The sequence below is a fragment of the Rousettus aegyptiacus genome, unplaced genomic scaffold (assembly GCF_014176215.1).
Source record: "Rousettus aegyptiacus isolate mRouAeg1 unplaced genomic scaffold, mRouAeg1.p scaffold_m13_p_16, whole genome shotgun sequence".
Taxonomy (NCBI): Eukaryota; Metazoa; Chordata; class Mammalia; order Chiroptera; family Pteropodidae; genus Rousettus; species Rousettus aegyptiacus.
The window spans coordinates 52,809,239-52,833,377 of NW_023416291.1; the positions used below are offsets into that span (position 1 = coordinate 52,809,239).

The 24,139-nt window shown below is 60.2% G+C and overlaps 1 protein-coding gene across 2 annotated transcripts; it reads right to left on the reverse strand.

The window, feature by feature from the left end:
- Positions 1-424: 424 nt before the first annotated feature.
- ATCAY (ATCAY kinesin light chain interacting caytaxin) lies at positions 425-23,937 on the reverse strand. Of its 2 annotated transcripts, none has more exons than XM_016163484.2 (13): positions 23,582-23,928; positions 21,326-21,443; positions 12,441-12,499; positions 11,798-12,019; positions 10,375-10,560; positions 10,014-10,116; positions 9,430-9,561; positions 8,822-8,908; positions 6,416-6,514; positions 5,720-5,755; positions 4,207-4,278; positions 3,114-3,146; positions 425-1,511 (listed from the first exon to the last, which is right to left on the reverse strand). In XM_016163484.2, the coding sequence occupies exons 2-13, from the start codon at positions 21,400-21,402 to the stop codon at positions 1,502-1,504; spliced, it is 1,116 nt and encodes a 371-aa protein (XP_016018970.2). In that variant the 5' UTR covers positions 21,403-21,443; positions 23,582-23,928; the 3' UTR covers positions 425-1,501. The 2 variants fall into 2 exon arrangements, with proteins under 2 accessions (XP_016018970.2, XP_016018969.2); XM_016163483.2 differs by lacking the exon at positions 425-1,511 and adding an exon at positions 1,977-2,758 and having other exon boundaries at positions 23,582-23,937.
- Positions 23,938-24,139: the final 202 nt, after the last annotated feature.

The window sequence follows — 24,139 nt, forward strand, 5'->3', positions numbered from 1 at the left end:
ATTAAAAAACCCACCAGGCTCCCAAGGTCCAGTCCTCGTAGGGGCAGAGCCGGGTCCCAGAAGGTGCAGGCACAAAGCCGCTCAGAAACACGGCGTTTTTCCGCTGTTCCAGGCGATAGCCCCTGGGGTTGGGGTCAGTGATGTGCGGGACCCGCCCCTCGGCAGAGCGCACTAAACGCCACCAGCTGCTTCCTGTTGTGGGGATAGCTCCAAACGCGCCCCGTTGCCCACCCAGGTCCAGAAGCGTTTGACGTTTCCGCCGAGGCCATGACCCTCACACTCGAAAACTGTGGGATGTGTCATCCGAACGTCACAGAGAAGCCAGCTACAGGGCCAGCAGGGGTCCCGGAGAGGGGGCCCGCTCAACTTTTGTTCGTGTCCATAGAAACAGAGACTCAGGAATGGAGGGAACACAGAAGGCCACTTTCTGTAAGCACCGTCTGGCCTTTTCTGACATACCTCTGGAGATGGGGAGCTCACTACCTCTAGAGGCCACCTGACTGGTGTTTGGGCCTCATTAGAAAATCCTGTCTTTCGTCCAACGGAAATTTGCCTCCTTCGAACGCAGGTGGCTGTAGCGTCCAGGCCACTGGGGCGTATTTCCCCCCGGGCGACCTCTGAGAACGCAGACACACGTCCGACACCCTGCATCCCCCTTCTCCTTGCTCCGTTTGTTTCTGGGACGAGTCTGTTTCGGAGCTGGCTTCTTAGTCTCTGCTCTTGGTGGGAGCCCCAGCCCTGTGCTGGGGGCATCGGAGAAGTGGGAGTGGCTCACTTCCTTAGTAGGAGGTATTGATGGGCTTGCCCTGTGGCGCGGCACCCGCGTTCAGGGGACTCGAGAAGAGTCTAGGTCGAGGGGGGAGGGCGTGGTTTTGTGCCTGCAGGACGAGGATGATGGTGGCAGCTCTCACTTGTGCTGTGGGCTCCGATACTCCCGAAGGAGGTGGGTGTCACCAGAGATGAAGGGGCCATTTGGAGGAAAAGCCACGGGGCCGAAGGTGCCCAGGGCGTGTCCCCGCCGGGGCACTGAGCTTCCCGGCCGTACGCGCAGGGTTGTGGGGCCATTCTGGGAGGAAAGGCACAAGAACGAATTCCAGACGCGGCCGGGAGGCCGGTGGGCATCTGCGGCTCCAAGCGGGGCCGGGTGACAAGCAAGAAAAGGGTCTTAGATCGGGACTCGGTGCAGAGGAAGGGGGCTCTGGGGCCTCCAAAGACACATGGGCTTCTCTTCCCACCCGGCCGTGAGCTCGAGGCCGCGGGAGGGCGGAGGGCTGAGAACCAGGTCCTCATCCAGAATGCACAGCTACTGCACCGTTCAAGAAAAAAGGGTTTCGAGCGGCCCAAAGGATGCTGGGTTTCGGAGACGGGAGCTGGGGGCAGGCCCCCTCTGAAGACGGGTTCAGGACAAGGCGGGGGTGGGATCCAGGGCCAGAGGGCATCCGATAGAGGCTACTCGGCATCTGGAATTTTCTTTCGTGGTCTTTGCTGCACGCTCATCACCTCAGGACATGCTGGAGAGGGAAAAACAGAGGCTGAGTGATTAATATTGTTTGTAAAGAAAGTGGAAAATGCTGTCCCGCATTCGTGGAATCTCAACGAAGGATCTAATCTGGCTTTGATGCGGCCTCGGAGGCAAAGCAGCGCCTGCCCTTCCCGGGCTGCCACCTGGGAGCTACCCAGTGTGGAGGTGCGGTTCCGAATGGGGTGTTCTCGGTGCCCCAGCAGGACAGACCTCGGGGCTGGTGCCCTCAGCGAGACGGAGGGAAGCTTCAAGCTATCCACCCCCCACGTATCCATCCATCTCCCCATCCGTCCATCCATCTGCCTACCCACCCGCCCAGCCAGCCAGCCGTCCACATGCTCATCTGCCCAACCGCCCACCCGTCTGTCCATCCATCCAGCCATCGCTCCTTATAATTCCCTCTTGCGTCTTTAGTAACTTTAACCATGTTTATCATCTCTATCTGGGAATTCCCAGGAGGGGGTCTAATTCTGCGGTCCGTTGTGGCTGCTGACTCTCTCACGGTGGATGAGTTCCTCGTGTGTCGTGTGTGTGTGTGGATGTGGACTCATCTCTGGAAGGCGTGGATCGAGATGGTCTTTTCAAAAACACATCGAGAACTCACTTCCACTCAGGGTCCCCGCAGCGGTACTGGCCATTAGGCCATTTTTGGTGTTTTTTTCTCGGCTTGGGCCTTCCCACGTCACATGGGTAGTTATTGGGGCATGCATCCGGGCCATCGGTCCAGGCTGCAGACTCATCGGTGAGTGTGTGGTCCGGAGTTGACCCCGCACATTCCAGAGGAAGGCCTGGCTCTTGCCCAGTTCCTGGGCGGCCACCTGCGAGCCCCGGGCATGTCCCGCCTGATTAGAGGGTCTCTGTTTACCCAAGACCTTGGGTCCTGTCAGATAGTCAGAGCTAACAACGTGATTCGGGGTGGGGGATATCAGCTCGACCTCCGGAGGGGCTGGAGACGAAGGCGGGCAGCCAGCCGTGGTACGTGACCGACCCCAGGACATACCCCGGGCGCCGAGGCGCGAGCGAGTGTCCCCAATCGGCCGCACTTCCTGTGGGCCGCCCGCGTGCTTGCTGGGGGCGCTGTGGGCCCTGTCGCTGCCTTTCACCTGCACGGGTCCTTCCACTGCAGTGAACCATGACCACGGGCGCAGCAGCTCCGCCGAGTTCTGTGGGTTCTTCTGGCGAACCGCTGGACCCCAGGGTGGTCTTTGGGCCCCCTGACATGCAAGGAGGCTTTCCCTATATACAGAAGCAGGCGGAGCCCCTGAGACGGGCTGAGGGCAGAAGGTGCACCCTCTGGCTGAGTTACGCCCCGGGCTTCCGGGGGCCCGGACCGGGGCGGGCATCTCAGGCAGGGCCACCATGTTGCATAGCTCTGGGGCCTCATGTCGATGGTGCCCCCTGGAGTCGAGCCAAGGCAGGATGCCCGGCCACAGCAGGGACCCTGTTGTCATGGTGACCGCCGACTCGCAGACTCCCTGGTGCAGTCCGCTCGCCCCCCACCAACAGTAAGTCATGGGGCGCTCGTCCCGGGGGCGGGGGCTCCGATTAGAACATTTCAGAGAAGCCTCTAAGGTCGCCGGCTGCCACTCACCTTGTTTCCTGATCTTCTGTCACTGGGGCAGACCTGTGGGAGAGGGACGGGGTCTTAGCATTATTTGCCTGTGTTGGGGGTCCGGGCATTTGGCTGTGAGTCCCACAAGGGCTCACGCAGCTTTGTCTTCGCCCAGTACAAAGCAGGTGCTGGCCCGTGTCTGCCGTGTCACAGACGAGGCAGGACAGGGGGTCCTAAGGAGACCGGCCCGGCCCTGCACTAAGGCCACAAATGTTACTCGGGGCTCACCAGGCCCAGGGAGGCCAGACCCACCCTCTGGGGCTGGCACAAAGGTCCCCTGCTGGAACCTTCATCTGAGACCAAAACCTGGTCTTCCGGTGGCGTCGGCTGCTGGTGGCCCCTGTGCGTGGCCTGGGCCGGAGACAGGGACCAGGAGGCGACAGGCCCAAGACGGAGCCACTGCCCGTGGGGAGCTCAAGGGCAGGGGAGGGGGGTACGACAAAGGTCGAGGCAGGAGGCAGACCCGCGGGGACTTCCAGGTGAGGGAGGGGGCCAAGCCGAGCTGTGCTGTCCCCACGCCCCGGGGCAAGGCTCTGAGGTATCTGCTGGACTTAAAAGAAGGCGAGAGAGGGAGGCACGGGCTTTCCTTCTGGGCTAACGGAACGTTCCGGAACTGGAGACAGGTGCAACGTGGCTCACTGCACGTCGCGTGGGTTTCACCTCAGTTAAAAAAGGGAGCGAGGGAAACCCCCGAGAAGGGCCTGGAGCACGCTGTCCCCAGACCTGTCCCCGACGGGTGACGAGCGCCATGTCCACACCGTCCAGCACGGGAGCCCCGAGCCCCGAACAGCGGCACACGCGACCTGACTGTGAATTCATTTAAGTTTGAATAGCCGGCTCTGCAGTGGCCCCGTGAGGGGCAGCTCGGGCGGAGGGAGGGCAGGCCGCTGGATCCGAGGGATCCGATCCGAGCTGGCCGGAGTCTGCGTTTCACCGTCCTGACAACATCGACAACCTCCGGACGGCGGAAACACCAAACATCGCGGCGCCGTGGTCGCCTTGTCCGGATGCTCCGGGGCCTCGGCGGCCCTGGCGGGCATCGGCCGTCACCCGTGGTCACCTGTGTGTTTACCTGTCCTCCGCTGGCGCCGCCTCCGGCTTCTCTTCTGACCTGGGCAGGACGAACTCCGGCTGCGGCCGCGCGCTGGGGACAGAGAGAGGTGAGTCGGGATGACAAACCGGGCTGGACCAAGGGGCTCTTGGGCCCGGGTCCGCCGTGCTGCCCCGGGGAAGTGCTGGGCCCCGGAGGGCGGGGAGAGGTCCACGCCCAGGGGTTCGTGAAGATGAGGCCGCGAGCGGGGACGTGGGGAGGGGGAGGAGGGGCGCCGAGCCAGTCCTTCCGAGCATCCGCCTCAGCTATCGCCAGGGAGGCGCCCACAGCTGCCGCGTCCCGTGGGTGCTGCCGCCCCTGCGCTGCGGTGCCGGGGAGGGGCCCGGCTTGTGTTTTCTGTCCCTACTACCGATCAGAGACGGGGAGGGGCAGAGAGCGCTGGAGAGGGAGGGGGAGAGGGACAGGGAGAGGGACAGGGGCCGGAGGGAGGGAAGGAAGGAGAGAAGAAAAAGAAAAAAAAAAAAGACAGCATCGCTTCCCGCCCACGGGGTCAAAGACTGAAAGTAGCGCGTGGCGGGAGGACGCGGAGAAGCGGGTGGGGGTGGGCAGCGCGGCGGGCGGGGGGTGGGCAGGGATGCCCTGGGCCCTCCGGCCTCGGCTCCCCGCGCGGCGCCCTCTGTCATGACCGGACGGCGCCTGCGAAGCCGCCGCACGTCTGCACATCACGCGTCCTGCCCGCAGACGTCACCTCCGCGTCCCCAGGACCCGCTTTCCCCCGCCGGGCGCGGTGTCCCGCCCCTTTGCCAAATAAAGAGCCTTCTGGACCATGACTCTTAGTCGCCTCTGTGTCCCCGGTTTTGAGCACAGGGCCAGGCGATGGTACGGGCTCTCAACTCCCTGGAAGCCCCAACTCTTTCAGGCTTGCCGCGTGGCCTCGGGCAGGCGACTCGCCCTCTCTGAGCCTCGGATTCTTGGGCCATGAGAGGCCGTCGGGAGCCCTGGGCCTGCCTCGCTCTCAGGGTGGGGAGACGCGGAAGCATGCAGGTGACAAGATGAGGGCTCCATCCCCGGGTGGGACCGGATGGTCCCGAAGGTCTGCAAGCATCTCTCAGGGGTGTGACGCTAACGAAGAATGAGCCCAGAAGGCTTTAAAGGGGCGTGCCCGGGTCTGTGGGGGGCGCGTGCGGAGCTCTGCTCCCTCTGTGAAGGGGGAAGGTGATACTGTCACGATCGCCGTGAGCCCACTGTCCTTGCCGAGTGGGCTACGCTGTTCCTGGTTTTTCACCATAGCCCCCGAGGTCACTGTGAACTTTCCATTTGGTGATGTCATTCCGTGACTAAGTGGGGGAACCTGGATTCGAAGCCGGGTCCGACTCCCAGCCAGCCCGAGAGAGGAGCAGGGCCTTGAGCCCCATGCGGGCATGCCACTGGTCCCCGCTGAGCGGAAGCCACCTGCCGCCACCCACACACACGCACGCGGGCCCAGCCGGGCGCCAGCCCCTAGCCAGCCCTGGCTCGGCCGCTCTGCACGGACCTCTCCCTCCTGGCCTTGAGCCTTTCCTCTTCATACCTGTAAGGGAGAGAGAACAGCATGTCGGACGCAGTCCTTCTCTGCCAGCGGCCACGCTGTCTGGGGGGTTCCCTCTCCTAGGGGATGGAGACACAACCCCATTGTCAACTCAGAACGCACGCCGGGCTTTAGGGCAGAAAGTGTCCGGCAGCCCCACGGAGCGGGGAGTACGTTCTGTTGTGCTCCGTCACTCGGCGGAAATGCAACCCAGCAGAGAGGTTCGGCCTGACTCGGCCGTTGGCCGCTGACCCGTTGACGGTGCCATTACGAAGCGACCAGCCCATCGAGGGGGGCTGATTTACACGCCCCTCCACCAGGGCAAAGCTATTTCTGCGAAGGGCCGGAAAGTACACATTTTCGGTGTTGCAGGCCAGTCTTGGTCGCACCAGCTCAATTCAGTTGGAGCTTGAAAGCAAGCACAGATGATCTGACAACGGATGGGTGTGGCGTGTGCTAATAAAACTTTATTTATAAGAGTGAGCCGTGGGCCGTGGTGGGCTGGCCCCTGCCCTGCCCTGGATGCCCAGGCCCGCTGTGCTCTCTAGCCCCACAGTGCTTGCTTCACTGTTCCTCTCTGCTCTCCTGCTCCCATCTGGTGTCCGGGCAGCCTGGGGGCATTGGGATGGGGGGAGGGGTGCTCGCAGGGCGCGGGACACTTACTGGAGCACAACGTCTGGGATCTGCACGTGCTCCATGGGAATGAGCTGCTCTAGGTCCTCCAAGCTGTGCACGTACTGGATCTTGTTGATGAACTTGACGCTGGCAGAGGGAGAAGGCCGGGAGGTTGCCCAAGGGCCGGGAGGAACCATGGAAGACAGGGACACACACACATCGAGTCCCAGGATGCTCGAGCACCTTGGCCCGGAGCTCCCTCCCCGCCCAGTGCCAGCCTCCACCCCCTGCCCCCAGCGGGGTGGAGAGAGCAGAGCCAGGGGCTCCACTTGCAGGAGAAGAGTCCTGAGCCAGGCATCTGACCTGGGTCCCCACTAAGCTGAGGCCTCTGTTGAAAGGAAACGGAGAGGCTAGAGACTCAGCTAGACTCCAGCTGTCTCGCCGCCTTCCCTGAGCATTTCTCCCCTGCGTAAATTTTTCCAAGAATACTTTCCTGGCGCTCTCGTCACGGCTGTCACTGCCGTCACTGCCCGGGACAACGCCGGTAGTCATTCGGGCACAAGAGAGGCCCACGTGGGGCTGCTGACTCACTCTCCATTCTTTTGGGATGAATGGCTTCTTCCTGCCCAAGCATGTGCTCAGGCAGTCTGGTCCCGCGCGAAGCTTTGTCACCCGCGTCTTGCTTTGAACTCATGGTTATTTAAAAAAAAACAAAAATTCAGGTAACCCTAATTTCGGTCCCCACCTGCCTCACTGGGGCTGTCCGCTCGGTACCCGAATATCTCCGGGTCCAGATCGGATCTGTCGCAAAGGATTTTTGCGGTGTCCAGGGCCAGCACCTGCTGCTCTGAGCGCCGGTCTATAAATACAGGTGACGATCACACCCTGATGACGATGTGGTGACACCCGCCACACCCATGTTGGAACTGATACCAGAATCTCCGGCGTGATAACGCTCCATCCGCCTGTGAGCTGCGCTTTTGGTCCCGTGTTGGTTGGCGGGGGCGGGGGGGGGGGGTCCTGGTTGGGGGAATCCCAGTCTGGGGCGAGGCACGTTCCCACCGAGGCACGTTGGCGCCGTTTAGGCCAGCGCGAGACGCACAGGGGTGCCCCCAGGGTCACGAGCGTGGAACCTCAGGACGGGCTTGCAGCTCAGAATCTGTCTCCGCGTTTCGCGGCGTTTAAATGGAGATGCTCGCTCTTCTCCCCTCCCCCCTTCTTTTTTCTTCAAAAGCTCGAACCGAGACCCTCACACTTCGCCACGGGTAAAGCCACCCAGAGTGAGAGGATGACCTGCGGCCAACGCCGGGCCGGCGAGGGCGGCTGTGGCTGTGTGGGGCCGAAGCGTGTCGGCCGCTTCGCCCCGTGGGCTCGTCGCGAGCACTGGCCCATTCTCCTGGTTCCACTCATCTTCGGGGTCCTTGACCGCAGAGCGTCCGGAGTCGCCTCCTGGCAAATCGTTCACGCCGTGAACGTCTCTCTCGAGGCAAAGTGCGGCCTCGTGTCTTCAACTCATCAGGGATTCTCAACGGGGAATGTGGAAATGAAGGACCTTGATTCAACCCGGCGTCTGGGACGGTACTAAATTAAATGCACACACGATGGCCATGTGACCGGCGAGGACGGCTCGCGTGCCTGATTCTGTGTTTCTTGGTTGTGTTTCCAGTGCCTCTGGAGCGGCCCCGCGATGAGCCGAGCAGGGTTGGAGCGCCCCACCCCTGCCCCCCGCGAAGAAGGAACTGGCTGTGGATGCCGGCGGGAGCTCACCCCTAGGGCTTGTCCGGCCTGGTAAGAGCATCTGAGGTTACCCGGGGCCATGAGCCCTGCCAGGCAGTCTATACTGACGCTGGGGTTTGCAGGGGGTGGGGGTGGGGGTCTTGGGCCACCACCAGTCACATCACTTTGACTCTGGAGAGGCTGGAGACCGAGTCTGTTAGTCCGGCCACACACTGTGTTTCCGTGTGGCTAAGTGAGGTCATGCAAACGACCCCCGGACATTCGTGTCTCGGCTTATTCAGTTATTGACCAGCGTTTAGGTAGGTCGGACCTGCTTGGCGCCCTAATGCCCCCCCCACACACACACACACTCAGGGGCGAATGGATCTGGCTCCCTTCGGGGGGAGCATGGCGGGCTAGCGACCTTACTGTGTGGCTCTGGTTGAGTTCCTTGGCTTTCCTGAGCCTCGGTTTCCTCATCCCTGAAATGGGCACAATCGCACCCATCTCTCAGGGTCGTGGTTGCAAACGTGGAAAGCTGCCCGTCATTCACTATGGGAGAGCTGGTCGTCACTGTTTTCCACGTTTTTGCCGCTGAATAATAGTAACACCTATGATTTCAAACCGTTTAAAGCATAATACGCAATTGGCGTAGAGAAGCCTGAAAGCGCGCAGGTAACAAGAGGAAGGACCGCCCGCCCGTATCCGACGCAGGGCGCAGGCGGCCCCCCCCCTCACCTGATGAAAGGGCGGGAGATGGCCAGCACTGTGCGGATGAACCAGGAGGGGTGGACGATGATCAAGGACTTGAGGTTTTTCCGCAGTCTGTGGGGGGAGACAGAGGAAGCAAGATGGGCCCCGGGACGAGCCCTGGAGAGGGGGCGCTCACAGGCGGCGCCCCCTCTGCGCTCGCTGTGGCCCTCGAGCTTCCAGGGAAGAGGCGGAGCCTCCGTGGGGCGGAGTCCGCGGTGGCCCAGCGGCTGCCTGGTCCTGGCTCTCGCTTTAATCAGTCTGAGCTCCTGACCACACAGCCACACCACCCCCCTTGCCTGACAGATTTTCGGGGCGCCCTGGTTCTGACCGCCAGTGTGGTCGTGTTGAATTGCACCCACCCCCACCCAGTTCATGCGTTGAAGTCCTAACTCCGGGGAACTCAGAATGGGACACGATTTGGAAAACAGGTCATCGCAGGTGTAACGAGTTAAGGCGAGGGCGTCCTGGAGTAGGGTGGGTCCCCGGTCCAAGACGAGCGGTGTCCTGATGAAGGGAAACGGGACACGGCCATGTGGCGACGCCGGCGGGGACTGAGGGGATGCGTCTGCAAGCCGAGGATGCAGCCCACCCACCTCCTGTCAATCATCTGGTAACACTTCTTCAACCAGCCGATGCCCGGCATCCTCCGCCGGGGGGTGGCGCCGTTCAGGTACACGATCATGTAATCCTCCGCCACCAGGAGCTCCAGACTGCTGATGACGTACCTGGTCACGCGGCGCGGGGGGCGGGGCACCCGGTGAGAGGATGCCCGGTGCGGAAAGGCCCAGGGCCTGGCACCGAACACCTGTGGCACCTGCCCGCCCCCTTGGCTTCCTCCTGCCCCAGCTGCGGCAGCCGGAGATCTTAAGCGAGGTCGCGCACAGAAACATCTGACACACAGTAGGTGCTCGGCGCAGGAGCACCCACTACGAGCATCACGCCCATTGACATGAGTCTGGGGCGGGCGGGGTGAGCGCGCCCGGGCGGCCGTCGACACCTGAACAGGCACAGCGATGACGACGACCGCCCGGCGGACGAGCAGGGGGCCCGGGGCCCCGCGTGCAGGCAGCGCAGCCCCTCCCGGGCGCCGGGCGGGGCCCCCCACCCCGGGTGCGTCTGCAGCTCGCTCCAGCCCGCCGGCCGGGACTCGCGGAGCTGCCGCGGGCGGCCCACTCACAGGAAGAGGTGCTCCATGATGTAGTGGTAGTCGGGAGAGCTGCTGTCCGGCAGGAAGCAGGCGGCAAAGACGATGATGGCGTTGAGGCCTTCGCCGTAGTAGCCTGGGGACACGCGGCCGGGCTGTGACCAGGCCAAGGGCAGGCCCGCGCTGGGCGCCGAGCCCCGAGCCGCCCCGGCCCTGAGCCGCGTCCGCCTTTGGCGGGGCGCGCCCCCCGCCCCCAGCCGCGGGCGCCCAGCGAGCCCTGGCCTCGCCGGCTTCGCCCCCCCACCCCCCGCCCACGCGGAGAGCAGGGCTCCCTGTCCCCGTGGCTCCCGCGAAGAGGCCCCGGTTCAGGCAGGGCCCGGGGGTGCGGCCTCACCTCCGTGGGTCACCACCCTCATGTAGGGCCGGATCATGTGCAGGTCGATGCGGTGTTCCTGTTCTCCGATGATCACTGTCCGCCACAGCCGCCCGTTGGCGGCACTGCCACCCTCGGCCGCACCGTCCCCAAACAGGTCCGCGCTGTCCCCAGGCATGTTCTTGGCAGCGGCCACAGGGGTGTCATCTGGAAGCAGGTGGGGGTGAGCAGAAGGGGTGCCGGAGCCAACGTCTGGTCTCCGTCTCCCCCGGTCTGCCCCTCGGGCTCCGTCTGACACCTGCGGCCACGGAGCCCGTGTGGCTCCCCCTGGTGGCGGGCCAGGCCACCTGTCTGTCCCATGCAGGGGCCGCTGGGGGGGGGGGCCGGGGGGGGGGGAATGCGCGCCTGGGCGTCAAAGGGCGGCGCCCAGACCGTGTTTCTGCTCCGGGCGGGCGTGGGCAGTCCCCTGGGTAGTGCTCTTCTCGCCGACGACATGCCGTGTGGCCAGGTGTCCATTCTCCCCCCCTCTGGGCTCCCCGGGCTTCCTAGCCGCTCCCACGATGCCCGCTTTCCCACCTCCCGTCCTGCGGCCTCCCCGCCTCCGGGAATGGCTCGCCATATTCCCAGCCGCTCAGGACCCCAGGCCCCGGGTCGCTGTCCACTCCTTCTCAGCCCTACATTCCACACCCGCCCGGGCAGGGGCTGGGCTCTGCTTCCCTCCCCACGGCCACCACCATCGCAGCCTTCCTGACCCGTGTTCTTGCCTCAGGATGTCAGCTCAGATGACACCCGCCCGGCGAGGCCTGTCCTGACCCCTCTTCCAAAGGAGCCCCACGGCCCCGTCCCCCCAGCTCGAGGCGTCTCACCCTGAGCACCGTGATGTTTGGGGCTGGATCATTGTCTGTGGGGGGCTGTCCTGGGCGCTGCGGGGTGTGGAGCAGCATTCTTGTCATCACAACCACAGATGTCCCTAGACATCTCTAAGCGTCCCTTGAGGGGCAGAACCCCGCTCAGGTGAGCCCGCCTGCCCTATGCCATCCCTCAGCTAATTTCCTCATGGCACCGATGACCAGCAGCAATGATCCGTGCACATTTGCTTCACGATCTGGCATTTGTCTCTGCCTCCACTGCGTGCGGTGGGCAGACATCGACTCCTGACAGTCCCTCCACGTCCCCACGCCTCAATCGAGACCCAGATACTTGTGGAATCAGCTGCAGTCACTTCCTTTCGGTTTTGCTCACCTTCAAGAACCTGACGAAAGCCACGTTCCCCCTAAATATTCACAAGTTTACAAAGAAAATGTGCGCAGAGCCGCAGGGCCGGGCTGACCTTCGTGGGGTGGCTCTGGGAGCCTGAGGGATGGCTGGATGGCTCCAGCAGGTGGCCGGGAAGCCCTGGGAGCGCTGAGCCATGCCAGGGGCCGCGAGCCAGGCTGGGGCTCACCTTCCCACTCCAGCTCATTCCCGTTCCCGAGGAACTCCAGCGAGTCCGTCTCGTCGGGGGTCTCGATGTCGTCCACGTTGATGTCCAGGTCATCAGGGGTGTCCAGGAAGTCGTCAGACAGCAGGGAGCCCTCGCTCTGATCCAGAGAAATGTTGATCTCGGGGGCAACCAGCGTCTTTCGCTTACGATGGGCTCCGTTGAAGTTCAACGTGTTGGGAGGGGCTGCAGGGAAACAGGAAAAGAAAAACGAAACAAAGCAGAAACGGGCGGTTTTTCTTTCTCCTTCCTCCTCTCCACCCCCCAGCCTGGCGGGGCCCGCACCCCACTGCACGGTAGGCTCGCCGCCCGTATTTATTTAGTAGAAGAGAGAGAGAGTCTCATCCAGTGTCGCAGTTTCACACACTCTGGGACATAAAGAGGCACAGAGAGGCCAAGCCACCAGCCCGAGGACAGACACTCAGCACCACCGCTGCCCCGACCGCGTGGCGACGCCTGCATCTCTCTCCCAGCGCCTTGGAGGGGAACGACCCCCCTCCCCATCCCGCCTCGGGGGGCACGGCCTCTGACGTGTCTACAGGGACAGTCTCAGGCAGAACCGAGACCCGGGAACAGCGTGCTCGTTTCACACACAGGGGGAACTTACAGGACGTGTCTTCCGCAGGGTGGCCCAGGGAGTCCATCCCTGTCTCTTCCGGGACCGGCCTGTGGACCCGGCCAGGAGCGGACACCAGCCACCAGACGCCGCAAATCCAGCCGCCAGAGTGTGGAGTTCAGATACAACAACAAAATCGGTTTAGTTCTGAGGACTCATTGGGAAAAAAATACATCTGGTCATGAGCACAGAAATTCATAGAACACTGGGGCTGAGGCTCCCTACAGAACACTTAATGAATATTCTTTTTTTGGGGGCGGGGTATGAGGGGGGGAGAGAGAGAGAGACAGAGACAGAGATAGAGAAAGATAGAGCGAGCGAGAGAGTCTCATCCAGTGTCACACAGTTTCACACACTCTGGGACATAAATGGCATTTGTCATGGGTGACCCTGCAGGGTTTTGTCTCTGATGAATTGCTATTAAATCCAGCAAGAAGTTATCCAATGGCCATAGCAGTCAACCGAATGAGCTCTCCATAGCAACATTGGGACAGTCTGAGTGTCAAAAAAAAAAAAAAAAAAAAAATCATGGACTCCTAGATTGCAAGCCAAGGTGTAAATTAAAGTGTCCCTTAGTCCACGTGGGAATAAAGAAATGATTAAATAAATAAACATAGGGGAGAAGAGACAAGTTTTCTGCACGGATAAATTCCAAATCACGGCTCTAGACACTCTGCTCTCAGGAGATGGAGAAGAGCTCCCAACTCTCTCACATGGGCTGGACAGTGACTTCTTCCAAAGAGGACAGCACTCACGGGGCAGAGAGCGACTTTACAGTGGAGAAACCTGACCAACACCCTCGGCCAGGGGATCGAGGTCAACATCCACAGCGATAGGTCATGGCGACACATGACCCTGGATATGATGGGAGGGGACGGGGTCTTTCTCCCAGAATCCATCACCCGCATCTAACCATGTATGAGAAACAGACCAGAAAAAAACTCAATTTAGGGAAATTCTATAAAATCCCTGACTAGTCCTCCTCGAAATTTCCAAGGTCACCAAAAACACAAGAAAGGTCTGAGACACTGTCATAGCCCGTGGGAACCTCAGGAGATATGATGACTAAATGTCATGTGAAATTCTGGAGGGGAATCTTCGGGCAGAAAATGATGTTAGGAGATGAAGACTACAGAAAGCTGAATAAATCGTGGACTTTAGTTAGTAATAATGTATCAATATTGGTCAATTAATTGTAACAAAATTACTAGCCTAACATAAGAGATCAATCATAGGAGAAACTGGGCAGGGAGTGTATGGAACTTCTCCGTAACATTCTTGTAACTTTTCTGCAAATATAAAACTTCTAAAAAGTCATGTATTTTTTCTCCTTAGAAGTATATAAAATGTTTTTTTTTTTTACTCCTCCATCTTGACCGGAACTAGTACTTCTTCTTTTATTTATTTTTTTAAATGCTGCCAACTATGCTTTTGAGCCCCTTTAATGGCTGAGTACAAATCTGTGGACTAAGACGGCTCTTTGGGGCAACAGCTCCTGCTGCCTGGGTTTGACCCACACGCTCCAGTTGCTTTTGCTCCCCGAGGAACTACTCAGTTCCAGGCAGAAGGTTCTGCAGAGTGCACGGGGCTGTCCGGGGCTCCAGCGGCAGGGCGAGCTGACTCAGGGACGCACTGGGGAGTTGATTCTCTTCTGCAGCTGAGCAGCGCCGGCTCCGCTGAGCTGGTCAGACCGGAGGCGCGGCAGAACGCAGTCTCCCTGCCTTTGCAAAAACGCTTTCTTCCCTCGCTTCTGCTCCTCGCAGGGGATGGGCTGGCTCCCGCTGCAAGGTGAAACCTATCCATGTGCCCTCCTTTCCCTCCCTGCCACCCTCCTCCCATTCCCCAGGCACCATCTTCCAGGTGCCTTGGCGGGTCTTGGAGGTAAAGGTGAATCGGATATTGCCCTGCTCTTGTGGAAGTCGAATAGAGCAGAGCCCTCAAGGAGGCGAAAAGGCACGTCCACATGGAAACTCATCCTCGAACGCGCCCTGCGGCGGGATTCACAGCAGCCGAAACGTGGGGACCACCCAGGTGTCCATCAATGGATGAATGGGTAGACAGAGTGTGGGGCACCCGTGCAGGGGAGGATCACTCGGCCACGACAAGGAGCAAAGCACTGACACTCGCCACGATGTGGACGGACCTTGCACAAATGCTGCTCAGCGAGAGAAGCCAGACACGAGAGGCCATGCGGTTGTGATCCCACTTAGGTGACCCGTCCAGGGCCCGCACGTCCACGGAGACAGAGTCGGGCAGTGGGTGCCAGGGTCCGGGGGAGGGGTAGGGCGATGAGTGCTAAGGGGACAGGCTCTCTTTTTGGGGTGACAGAAATGTTTTGGAACTAGATGGAGCTGATGATTGCACAATACCCGAGTGCACCAAATGCCACTGAATCGTACGTTTAAAATGGTCAATTTTACGTTATGCAAATTTCTCCTCAGTTTTTTTAGAAAAGGCAACCTTTAAATAAAGTCAGAAGGTTTGAAAGAGATGGGCGTCCTGAAGAGTGTACACACTGCTCTGTCCCTCCTGTCTGCAGCCGACACCTTGCTCGCAACATGGGTGGGGGGGCGGGGCCAGGGTCGGTGACTCATGGTAAGTCCAGAGTCCCCAGTACAGGGAGGTTAGCAGACTGGCGGCCGATGCACCAGCGCCAGTCCAGTCCGGCCCACGCAGCATTCGAAAACATTTTAGATTTGCTGTCCAATGGGAGACGTGGCACCAAGTCCCGCTGTCTGTCTTTTGACGCATGCGTGGTGACCTCCGCCAGGAGCACACTGGCCGCCACCCCCTTTCGCCTGAGTGTCCGAAGCACCCTTCCATGTCTGAGGCCGCAGTTCCTGCTCCCGAATCAGCTGGAATGAGAACTTACCCCGTGGACGGGGCGCTCGCTGCGCGCCATCTGGAACGTCCCCGGCGCGATCGATCGCGATCGCGTATGCGCCTCCCAGCGGCCCCGCACGGCCGGCAGAAGCCCTTTCCGCAGAGGGGGAAACAGGCGGTCCTGAGGTTGCAACCCCAAGGTGGCCGAGCAGATGCGGGGCATTGTCCTCTACCGCCCCCTTGTGTCCAGTCATCAGCACATGCGCGCCAACCCGGTGGGAACAGGGCAGACACCCGTGGGCCCGGGAAGGTCACTGGGTGTCCTGTGGGGCCGCCAGCTCCCCCGCCAGAGGGAACTATGCCCTACGCAGCTGCTGCGTCGTAGGTTCCTATCAGGGTGTCATTCAGCCTCCCAGCCCTGGAGGGTCGGTGTCGCACCTACGTTGGCCACTAATCTAGAGCAGGGGTCCCCAACCTTTGTGGCACCAGGAACCGGCGCTCCCGTGAGAGTCTAACGCCTGAGGACCTGAGGCGGGGCTGAGGCGGTGATGCCGGCGCTGGGGAGCGGCTGCGAATGCAGACGAAGCTTCAAGCTTCGCTCGCTCGCCCACCGCTCACGTCCTGCTGTGTGGCCCGGTTCCCAACAGGCCACGGACCGGTACTGGTCCACGGCCCGGGGGTTGGGGACCAGTACTGGTCTAGAGTACTGTCGCCCAGCTGCTGTCCAAACGTCAAGGCGGGGAGGTGCCCGACCACTCAGCGGCGCAGACGGGGAGGCTCCAGAACGGGCTGAAACAGCGGGCGTCTCCAGGGCCGGGTGTCTGGGTGCGGCCCTGCCTGCCCCGGGCCTCCGTGTTCCTCATCAGCGAAAGGAACAGAGCGAGTGCCTGCTTCTCATTCATTCCGCAAACACGTGAGGTGGGCTCTGGGCAGTGTACAGGGCTGAGGGGCCCAGATGGTTTCACGCAGTTCGGAGGGCAACAGGACAGCCTCCTGCCAACCTGGCCAGGCCCTCGCACCCAGCGACCGGGCCCAACACCAGTCTCAGTGTTGCTGGGAGGCACGAGGCGGGTGGGGTTCACACTGGCAATCCGCGGATGTTCAGCGAAGGGGATTATCCTCAAGGACGACTTGCCGGCCCCTGTGGCTGGCAGGGCCTGAGGCTGTTTGTCCCCCGGAAGTTAAAACTGTCTCGGGACCACAGTGTCTGAGGCAGCCTGAGCGTCTGGCCGCCCCGCGGACTTGCCAGCTCCTACAGCTGGGTAAGCCGCCGCCTGGGGATAAACGGCATGCACACGACATACGTAAAACGTACATAATCATGCATGCAAAATAGTGTATTAAAACTTATCTATGCTATAGATAAAGCGTACATAATTATATGCATAGTTGTATATGCATTAGGCAGATAAATATACTAATAGATATTAATTGATATTGCATAGACAAAATAATTGCAATAATATAGATTATATATATATATAATGAAAACCAAGTATGTTTCTTTGAAGAACCGTGACTGATACAAGAGGAAAGGAAGTGAACGATCAAGTAAACAAATACAGGAACAAAGCGATGGTCACACTTGCAACAAAGAAAGTAGGCAAGGAGGAGGAAGAGGAGGAGGAGGGTGTGACTACAGGGTAGTCAGGGAAGGCCTCTTTGAGGAGGTGACTTTTGAGTGGAGACCTGAAAGCGAGAGGTCGGCATCATGGGAAGACCGGAGAAGGGCATTGGAGACACAAGGCACTGCGGCCTTGAGGCCGAATCAGCTTGGTGAGCTCCAGGTACAGACTGGAACTCAGAGGGCAGTGGGGGAGGGGGAGGAGATGGAGGATGTGGGTGCGGAGGGTGGCAGGGCCAGGGGGAGGCGCTGTCGTGGGGGTGGGAAGGGGTCGTGAGTCTCTGGCACCTGCCCAGAGAGCGATGGATGTTCAGTCAGTGCCCCAGAGCATGCTGGAGAACTCCGGAAGCTGAGTCAGCAGGACTCAGGGCTTGCTGGAGGGGAGCCTGCAGCTTCCCGACAGGGGCCGGGCAGCGATCCACCCTGCCGGTCTACAAGGCCGTGGCTTTCGAGGCCAGGCGAGACCTCGTTATCTCCCCCAAACCCAGGAAAACCTCTAATTATGCAGAGCTGAAGGCCTGCCGGGAACCGAGCCAGACCCGGATGGCTCTCTGTAGAGCTTGCTCTCAGCAATGGGGAACCCATAGAAAAAGTGGGGTCCCCTTAATATGTAAGGCGTTCAGTGGCTTCATCCTCCTATAGTGGGTTGACTTGGGTCCCCCTACCCCCCCAAAAAAGATAATTCGAGTCCTAACCCTCTGTGCCCAGGAATAAGACCTATTTGGGAATAGAGTCTTTGCAGATGTAATTAATTAAGATGAGACCCTCTATCCAATGAGCGGCGTGCTTATAAGAAGAAGGAAATGTGGATGCAGACACCCAGAGAAGAAGGCCATGTGAAGATGGAGGCAGAGACTGGGGTGACGTGCCTCCAAGCCATGGGACGCCAAGGACTGACTGCCGCGGACACCGGCAGCTGGGAGAGGCAGGAAGGACCCTCCCCCGGGTCCTCCGGAGGGAGTAGGACACTCGATTCTGGACTTCTAGCCTCCAGCACTGCGAAAGGAGACACTCTGTTGTTTTAAGCTGCCCTTTTGTAGTGCTTTGCCGCGGGGGCTCCAGAAAACTCACGCAGCCCTCAGAGTGAAATCCCCACCTCTCCCTGGGCCCCGCGCCCGGCGTGTGGCATCTGTGCGCCCTCCAGCCTTGTAACTGTGACCTAGCCGGGTTCTCGCCCTGCATCCCTCACTGAGCTGGTGGTTTGGCGCATCCTCGTCCCTCTGCTTAGAGCTCCGCTTCCTGCTTTTAGATATTTTGTTAGATTTGGGACTATGGCAGGATACAAAGTTACAAACGAACAAAACCCGCAGCCCCCTGGTTATGAAAGGAAGCTGCCTCTCCTTAGCTACCAGAGCCTGGCCAAGCCCTCCTCTGCCTGGTTCTGTTTCCCCCTCAGTCTTCCTTCCTTCAGTGAGGTTAAAGGGGACGGCCCGGCCCTGCCTTGTTCCCCGCGTGTCCCCAGCATCTCCCCCAGGGCCTGGCACACAGTCGGTGCCGATCATTAGAACGAACGTCTCCAGGCCGCCTCGGCTCCGGCTCCACGGGAATCTGCAGAAGGGCAGGAAGTGAAGGAAGATGCACAGGGCGCGGGCTCCGACATCCCCCGGGGGGAGGGCTCGCGGAGCCGGGAGGAAGAGAATCGCGGGTTGTCTGGCCCCAGACAGAGGCGCTTATGTCGAGACGCAGCTGGACGTGGCGCCAAGGAGCTGCACGCATCTCTTCCAGAAGGAGGAAGACAGAAGCCCTCGCAAAGGCGCGCCTCACGACCGCGGGCTGCACAGCTATGCCACTATCCTGCAGACACCGAGTGACTGAGAAGGGAGAGGGGCCCTCTGCAGCTGGGGAAACCCACTTGAAATTCGCACCCGCAGCTGCCGGCCGCCCCGGTTTTGTCTCCACGAGGCTCGGGGGAGGAGCTGCCTTTTAAAACGCGGGGGTGGGGAGCGCGGGAAAATGGAGTTGGAGCGAACAAGATACAAGTGACTAGGGAAGCCGCCGAGGGGACCGTCGGCTGGGCGGCCTGCCTCATTAGGACAGCCTGTCTTAGCCGTCGAGCCCCACACGCAGCTTCACGAGCCAGGGGTGACTGTCACGATCGTGCAGGTAGGGAAACTGAGGCACAAAGATACTCGAAGGGTTGCCCGGGGTGGCCGAGCCAGCCGGTCGGGGTTCGCATCAGACGTCCTCAAAGCCCAGACGCGGAGGTGCTTCGGCCTCGGCGAGGCCAAAGTCGGTGGCATCGCAGACGGTGAGACTGGTCAGAGACCCCTCCGGACCCCGGGGTCACCGAGATCACTCCCCCTGAGTCCGCCTTCTAAACGAGAAAAATCAGACCACCCCCTCTCAGGCCAGGAGCAAGGGACAGCTCTCAGAGCCAGTTCTTGTCCATTTCAGATCACTTCTGACTACATTGGGAGTGCCTTGCTCAAAAATCGATCCTTAAATTTGCCCCAGCTGCCGAGCCTGGTGTCAGGAGACCCTTTATGGCGACGGCCTCTCTCCCGAAATGCTCGTATTCTTGGAGACAGACTCCTGCGGACGGGGCCGAGAGACACCCGCAGCCTTCCTGAGAACCAGCATCTCCCGCTACAAAGAGCCACGAGCGCGAGTGCAACACGTAGAGACGGAAGATGGCCGGATTCGGAAGAGGGCCCGACGCAAACTCAGCGCGGGGCGACCCTGCCACACCACGGCTTCTGCCTGGACGCGTCCGGCAGGGCGCCGGAGAGCCGGCCCCCCGGCCTGCTTCGCTTTGGCACGGGACCGGCCGCTGGGGTCCCCTCCGTGCCCGCTACACGTCCAGCCCCGTTCCGCCCTCAGCGCCCCCACTGGCCGAGATTTCTGGAGCTGGAGGTGCTTTCTTCAAAGTCTCTTCTGGGGCGAACGGGCTCGGTCACTTGACCATCCCTTCCTGCATGGCTGTGTAGCCAACCTCGTCTCCCGGGAGGGCGGGGGGTGGGGGGAGTCCGTGCGTGGAAAGGGGAGGAAGATGAGCGGCCGTATCCAGCCAGCGAATTGGGGGAGCCTGTGCCGAGCATGCGTCCTCTTACCCAGCACCTCCCCGAGGAGAAGACAGACAGAGGGACAGACAGACAGGCAGACAAGGCCCAGCGGCTCACACGTGTCAGCAGTGGAGGTGCACGGCCTCCTTCCTGTGCGAGTTTTTATTCCTCCCGATGACTTGTCACCCATTCGCCCCATATCTATTAAGCGCCGACTGTATACCGGGCTGGCTCTGTCACGCTGGCATACAGCAGCGATTGAACCAAAGGCCCCTGCTCTCCCGGGTTCCACTTCAGGGGCGGAGGGAACAGACTTTAAACAAGGTAAGGACATAAAGTACTTAGTGTAGTTGATAGTGTGAGTCTCCTACAGCTGCTGTAACCAACGATCACAGACTTAGTGGCTTAAAACAACACACATGTATTCTCTATGATTTGGGAAGCCGGAAGTAAGTCTGAAACCAGTTTCACTGGGCTAAAGGCAAAGTGTGAGCAGGGCCGCTTCTTTCTCGAAGCTCCGAGGAAGGCCCTGTTGCCTGCCTTTTCCAGTCCCCAGAGGCGCCTGCACCCCTCAGCTTGTGGCTCCTTCCTCCCGTGACTCCAATCTGTTCCTTCCGTCGTCATGGCTCCTGCTTCTGGCAAATCTCCCTCTGCCTCCCTCTTACAAAGGACCCTGTGATGACACTGAGGACCCACCTGGAGACTCTAGGGTCACGTCCCCATTTTAAGGTCCTTAACTTGACCACATTTGTAAAGTGCGTTTTACTACCTAAGGGAACATTCTCAGGTTTCAGGGATTAGGACATGGATACCTTTGGGGGCCGTTATTCAGGAACCGGGGAGGGGTAATAAAGGGGCCAAGAGGGACTCTGAGCGGGTGGCCTGTGGCCAAAGATCTGAAGGAAGAGAGAGAGGCCAGGACGTCTGGGGAGGAACGCTCCAGGCAGAGGGAACAAGCAGCCAGTGTGAAGTTTGAAAGTCAGAGGCAGCTGGGCACAGAGAAGGACCCGGAAGGCGCTCCTGGGGCCGGAGGGGCAGGAAGGGACGGAGAGCGGTCGGGGGAGCTCACAGAAGCAGGTGGAACCCTGGATTCTCCCTGGGACAGGCATTTGCCCCAGGGGTTTAAGCAGGAGTATGACACAGGCCCTCTGGCTGCTGCAGGTAAAAATATGCTATTACCTGGACTCATGGGCACTCAGGTAAGACTATTGTGATAGTCCGTGAGATGGGTTTATATGAATGTTTAGAATTCTGAAACTATGTGAAAATGGGAGCTTTTATGGCGCTTTGGTGGGGTAGGGGGTGGGTGGGACTCAATCTTAAATATTCATTATGGGCCTGGTCTGGTCAGTGGGCGATGTCTCCTGCACCCCGCTTCGGAGCAGCGCCACCCCGCCATGGCTGCCGTGCAGGCCTCGGGGCCGTACCTGGGACGACCTCCATCCGGCCGTTCTTCCTTCACATCCACGTCTTCCATTCGGAGTGTGGCTTCCGTGGTCCCCATGGGCGCCGGGAAGAGGCGCTGGCTTGACGAAGGGATGAATTCTGGAGGAGAGCCACGAGTGGAGGTTTCACTGGACAATCCTCGTAATGACAACCCTCCGCCACTTCGGCTCCGTCTGCAAGGAGCTCCTGCATCCGTCGTCTTACCGAATCACTGCCCAGCCCCTCGAGGCTTCCTCACTTCACAGGTGGGTAAACAGAGGCACGGAGAGCTAAGCACACCCACGTGGGTCTGGAGTTTGAACGCACGTGAGAGGCCGAGGCTCCAGCTACGAGCTCTGAGATTCACCCTCCAGGGCTCATCATCCCTCCCTCATACTGGACTTCATCCGGGAAGCCGTAAAGCAATTATACTACAGTGCTGATGACTTAAACTGAAGTATACTTCGACTTCCTTACTGGGATTAACCCTTTTGAATAGGACCTGCTAGACCCCAACCCATCTCTATGTGCTTTGGGACATCTGTCCTGCCTCTTTGTCCCCCCCCCAAAAAGAAGCAAGTCCTGACAAGTTCGTGACCCGAGGGCCAACGAAGGTCCTCTGTGAAAAGAGCCTGGGAGTGGAAGTCAGGATCATAATTATTATCAACCACCAAATGCCAGTTCTGTGTTTACCATTCTAGCAGCCAACTGGGGGCAGGGCGCGGACCTCTTCGGCCTCAGTTTCTCTGCCTATAAATGATAGAGTTGAGCTAGAAATAATCTCTATGACGCCTTTTGGGCATAACGTTCCAGGATCTTATGACTCAACTGATATCACAGGTTCTGTGCTTTTAAACCAGGGGTTTTCCACTGGGGGTGATTCTGCTCCCCCCGCCAGGGGACAGTTGGCATCTTTAGTTGTCACAACTGGAGGGCGAATGCTGCTGGCATTGAAAGGGTTGGGGCTAGGGACGCTGCTCAACCCCCTACAGTGCCCAGGGTATGACCTGGCCCCAAATGTCTATAGATCTGAGATTGAGAAACCCTGTTTTAATCTGCAGGTTTGTGAAAGGCCGTCGGGCGTGGGTTTGGCCGTCATCACAGAGGCTCTCTGCGTCACCGGATCCCGGCCTCCACACAGCCCCTGTGTTCCGAGCCTCACTGGCCAGCATCTAAGGTCCCGCAACGCCAGCCCCTCGCCGTTCCCTGCCGTCCCTCTGAAGGGCTGGGGCATGGCTAGGGTGTGGCATCCGAAGTCCCACACTGGAGGGTGAGTCTGCATTTGGGATTGTGGCTCCGAGAGAGAAGACCCGCAGGGAGCCTGGGACAGGTGAGGGCCAGGCAGGGAGGCGGTGGCTATAATTAGAACCCGCCCCACCCCCACGCTTCAATGAGAGTTTCTCATTCGATTCTTGTCACTGTCCTCGATGTCGTCATCCATTCATGGAGAGGGACAGTGAGACGCAGTACGCAAAAAAAAAAACCCAACTTCCTGACGTCACAGGCAACAACCGCCACCCAGACCTTACTAAATTCATTTCCTATGTGAAAGGAGTGGTCTTTGCATCAGCTTTCTTTATCCTGGGCTGGGGGTGATCCAGCCCCCAGGAAGCCCCCCCCCCCACGCAGAGACCCTGGAGTCTCACACACGTAGGCCCTATGATCCTCTAGACGTGGGGTGAGTGGCCCCCAGGGACCCTGTCCACTCCAGCCCTCCCATCCCGACTTCACAGGTAAAGGTGGCAGGTAAGGCAAAGGCAGGGGCAGCTGAGAGGTCTTCCTTTGCGCCGTGGTGCTGAATTACCAGCACGTAAGGTTCAAGTTCAGACGGAGGAGGAAGACTGTCTCCCACCATCACCCTTCCTCGCGGCCGCATAGCGGGCCTTTATGTAAGCATTTCTCAAATCCCTTTTCCAGATCCGCTCACGGTGTTACAAACAGGAAAGACATAGAGGTGGGAGGTGGACATTTCGGTCTCTTAGGGATCGTCCCGGAGAGGGGCTGAGGGGTTTTTCTCCGCCTGATTTCCGAACGCGTCCTGAAAACGGTGCGAATCCCTGCTTCCAGGTGAGCGGCGGCACGGAAGGGGACCTGTGGGGGTGTGTGCCCGCGGAGGGGACGGCGGATGCTTCCCGCCCCAAGGCTCCCAGGCCCCGGTTCTCCGCTTCCGCCCGCCCGGCGGCCAGAAGGGGGTTCGCAGATGCCCGAGGCACCGTCCCGGGCAGGGCGGCGGCGGGCGGGAAGGGAGCTGGACTCACCTCGGGCTCCGAGCGCTGGTTACCTCCGCCGCCTCTACCGGCTACGCTCAGACAAAGGCGAGTCCTGCGCGCGTGCAGCCCGGCATCCCCGGGCCTGCGAGCGCGGTCCCCGGGCCTCGGAGCATCCACGGCAGACGCGCGCAGGGGCGGACTCTGCATCCGAGCAAGGTCACCCAGAGCAGCGCGGCCGGCGCAGCCCGGCGCTTCTGTCCCGCGGCGGGGAGCGGGGAGCGGCCGGCGCCCTCTCTCTCCGCGCCGGCTGCGTCCGCTGTCACCGTCGCCGCTCGCGCCTCTGAGGTATTTTCGTCTTTCCGGCTCGCAGCGGGCAGAGGCTCGGCTTCCTTAAGACGGTTAATTACGCCGCTTTTGTGTGCAGGGTGGGTGGGTGGGGGCAGGGCTGACCACAGAGCACGGCCCCCCGCCGGAATCCGGGGCTCTCCATTGGCTGGGAGGGGGCATTGCCAAGAGCCTCACCAGCGGCATAAGCGGAAATGAGTTCCTGATGGCGCATCGCAGATTTAAAAACAAAACAAGGAGCAAATAAATAAATAAGTGGTG

What these genes read in the sequence shown, in the direction of transcription:
- ATCAY (XM_016163483.2), bottom strand. Translation starts at nt 21,402, where the DNA reads ATGGGGACCACGGAAGCCACACTCCGAATGGAAGACGTGGATGTGAAG. An exon ending in TACCAGATGATTGACAGGAG is followed by an intron (nt 8,909 to 9,429) that starts GTGGGTGGGCTG and finishes CTCCCCCCACAG; the next exon opens with ACTGCGGAAAAACCTCAAGT. An exon ending in ATCTCCCGCCCTTTCATCAG is followed by an intron (nt 6,515 to 8,821) that starts GTGAGGGGGGGG and finishes TCCCTCTGCCAG; the next exon opens with CGTCAAGTTCATCAACAAGA.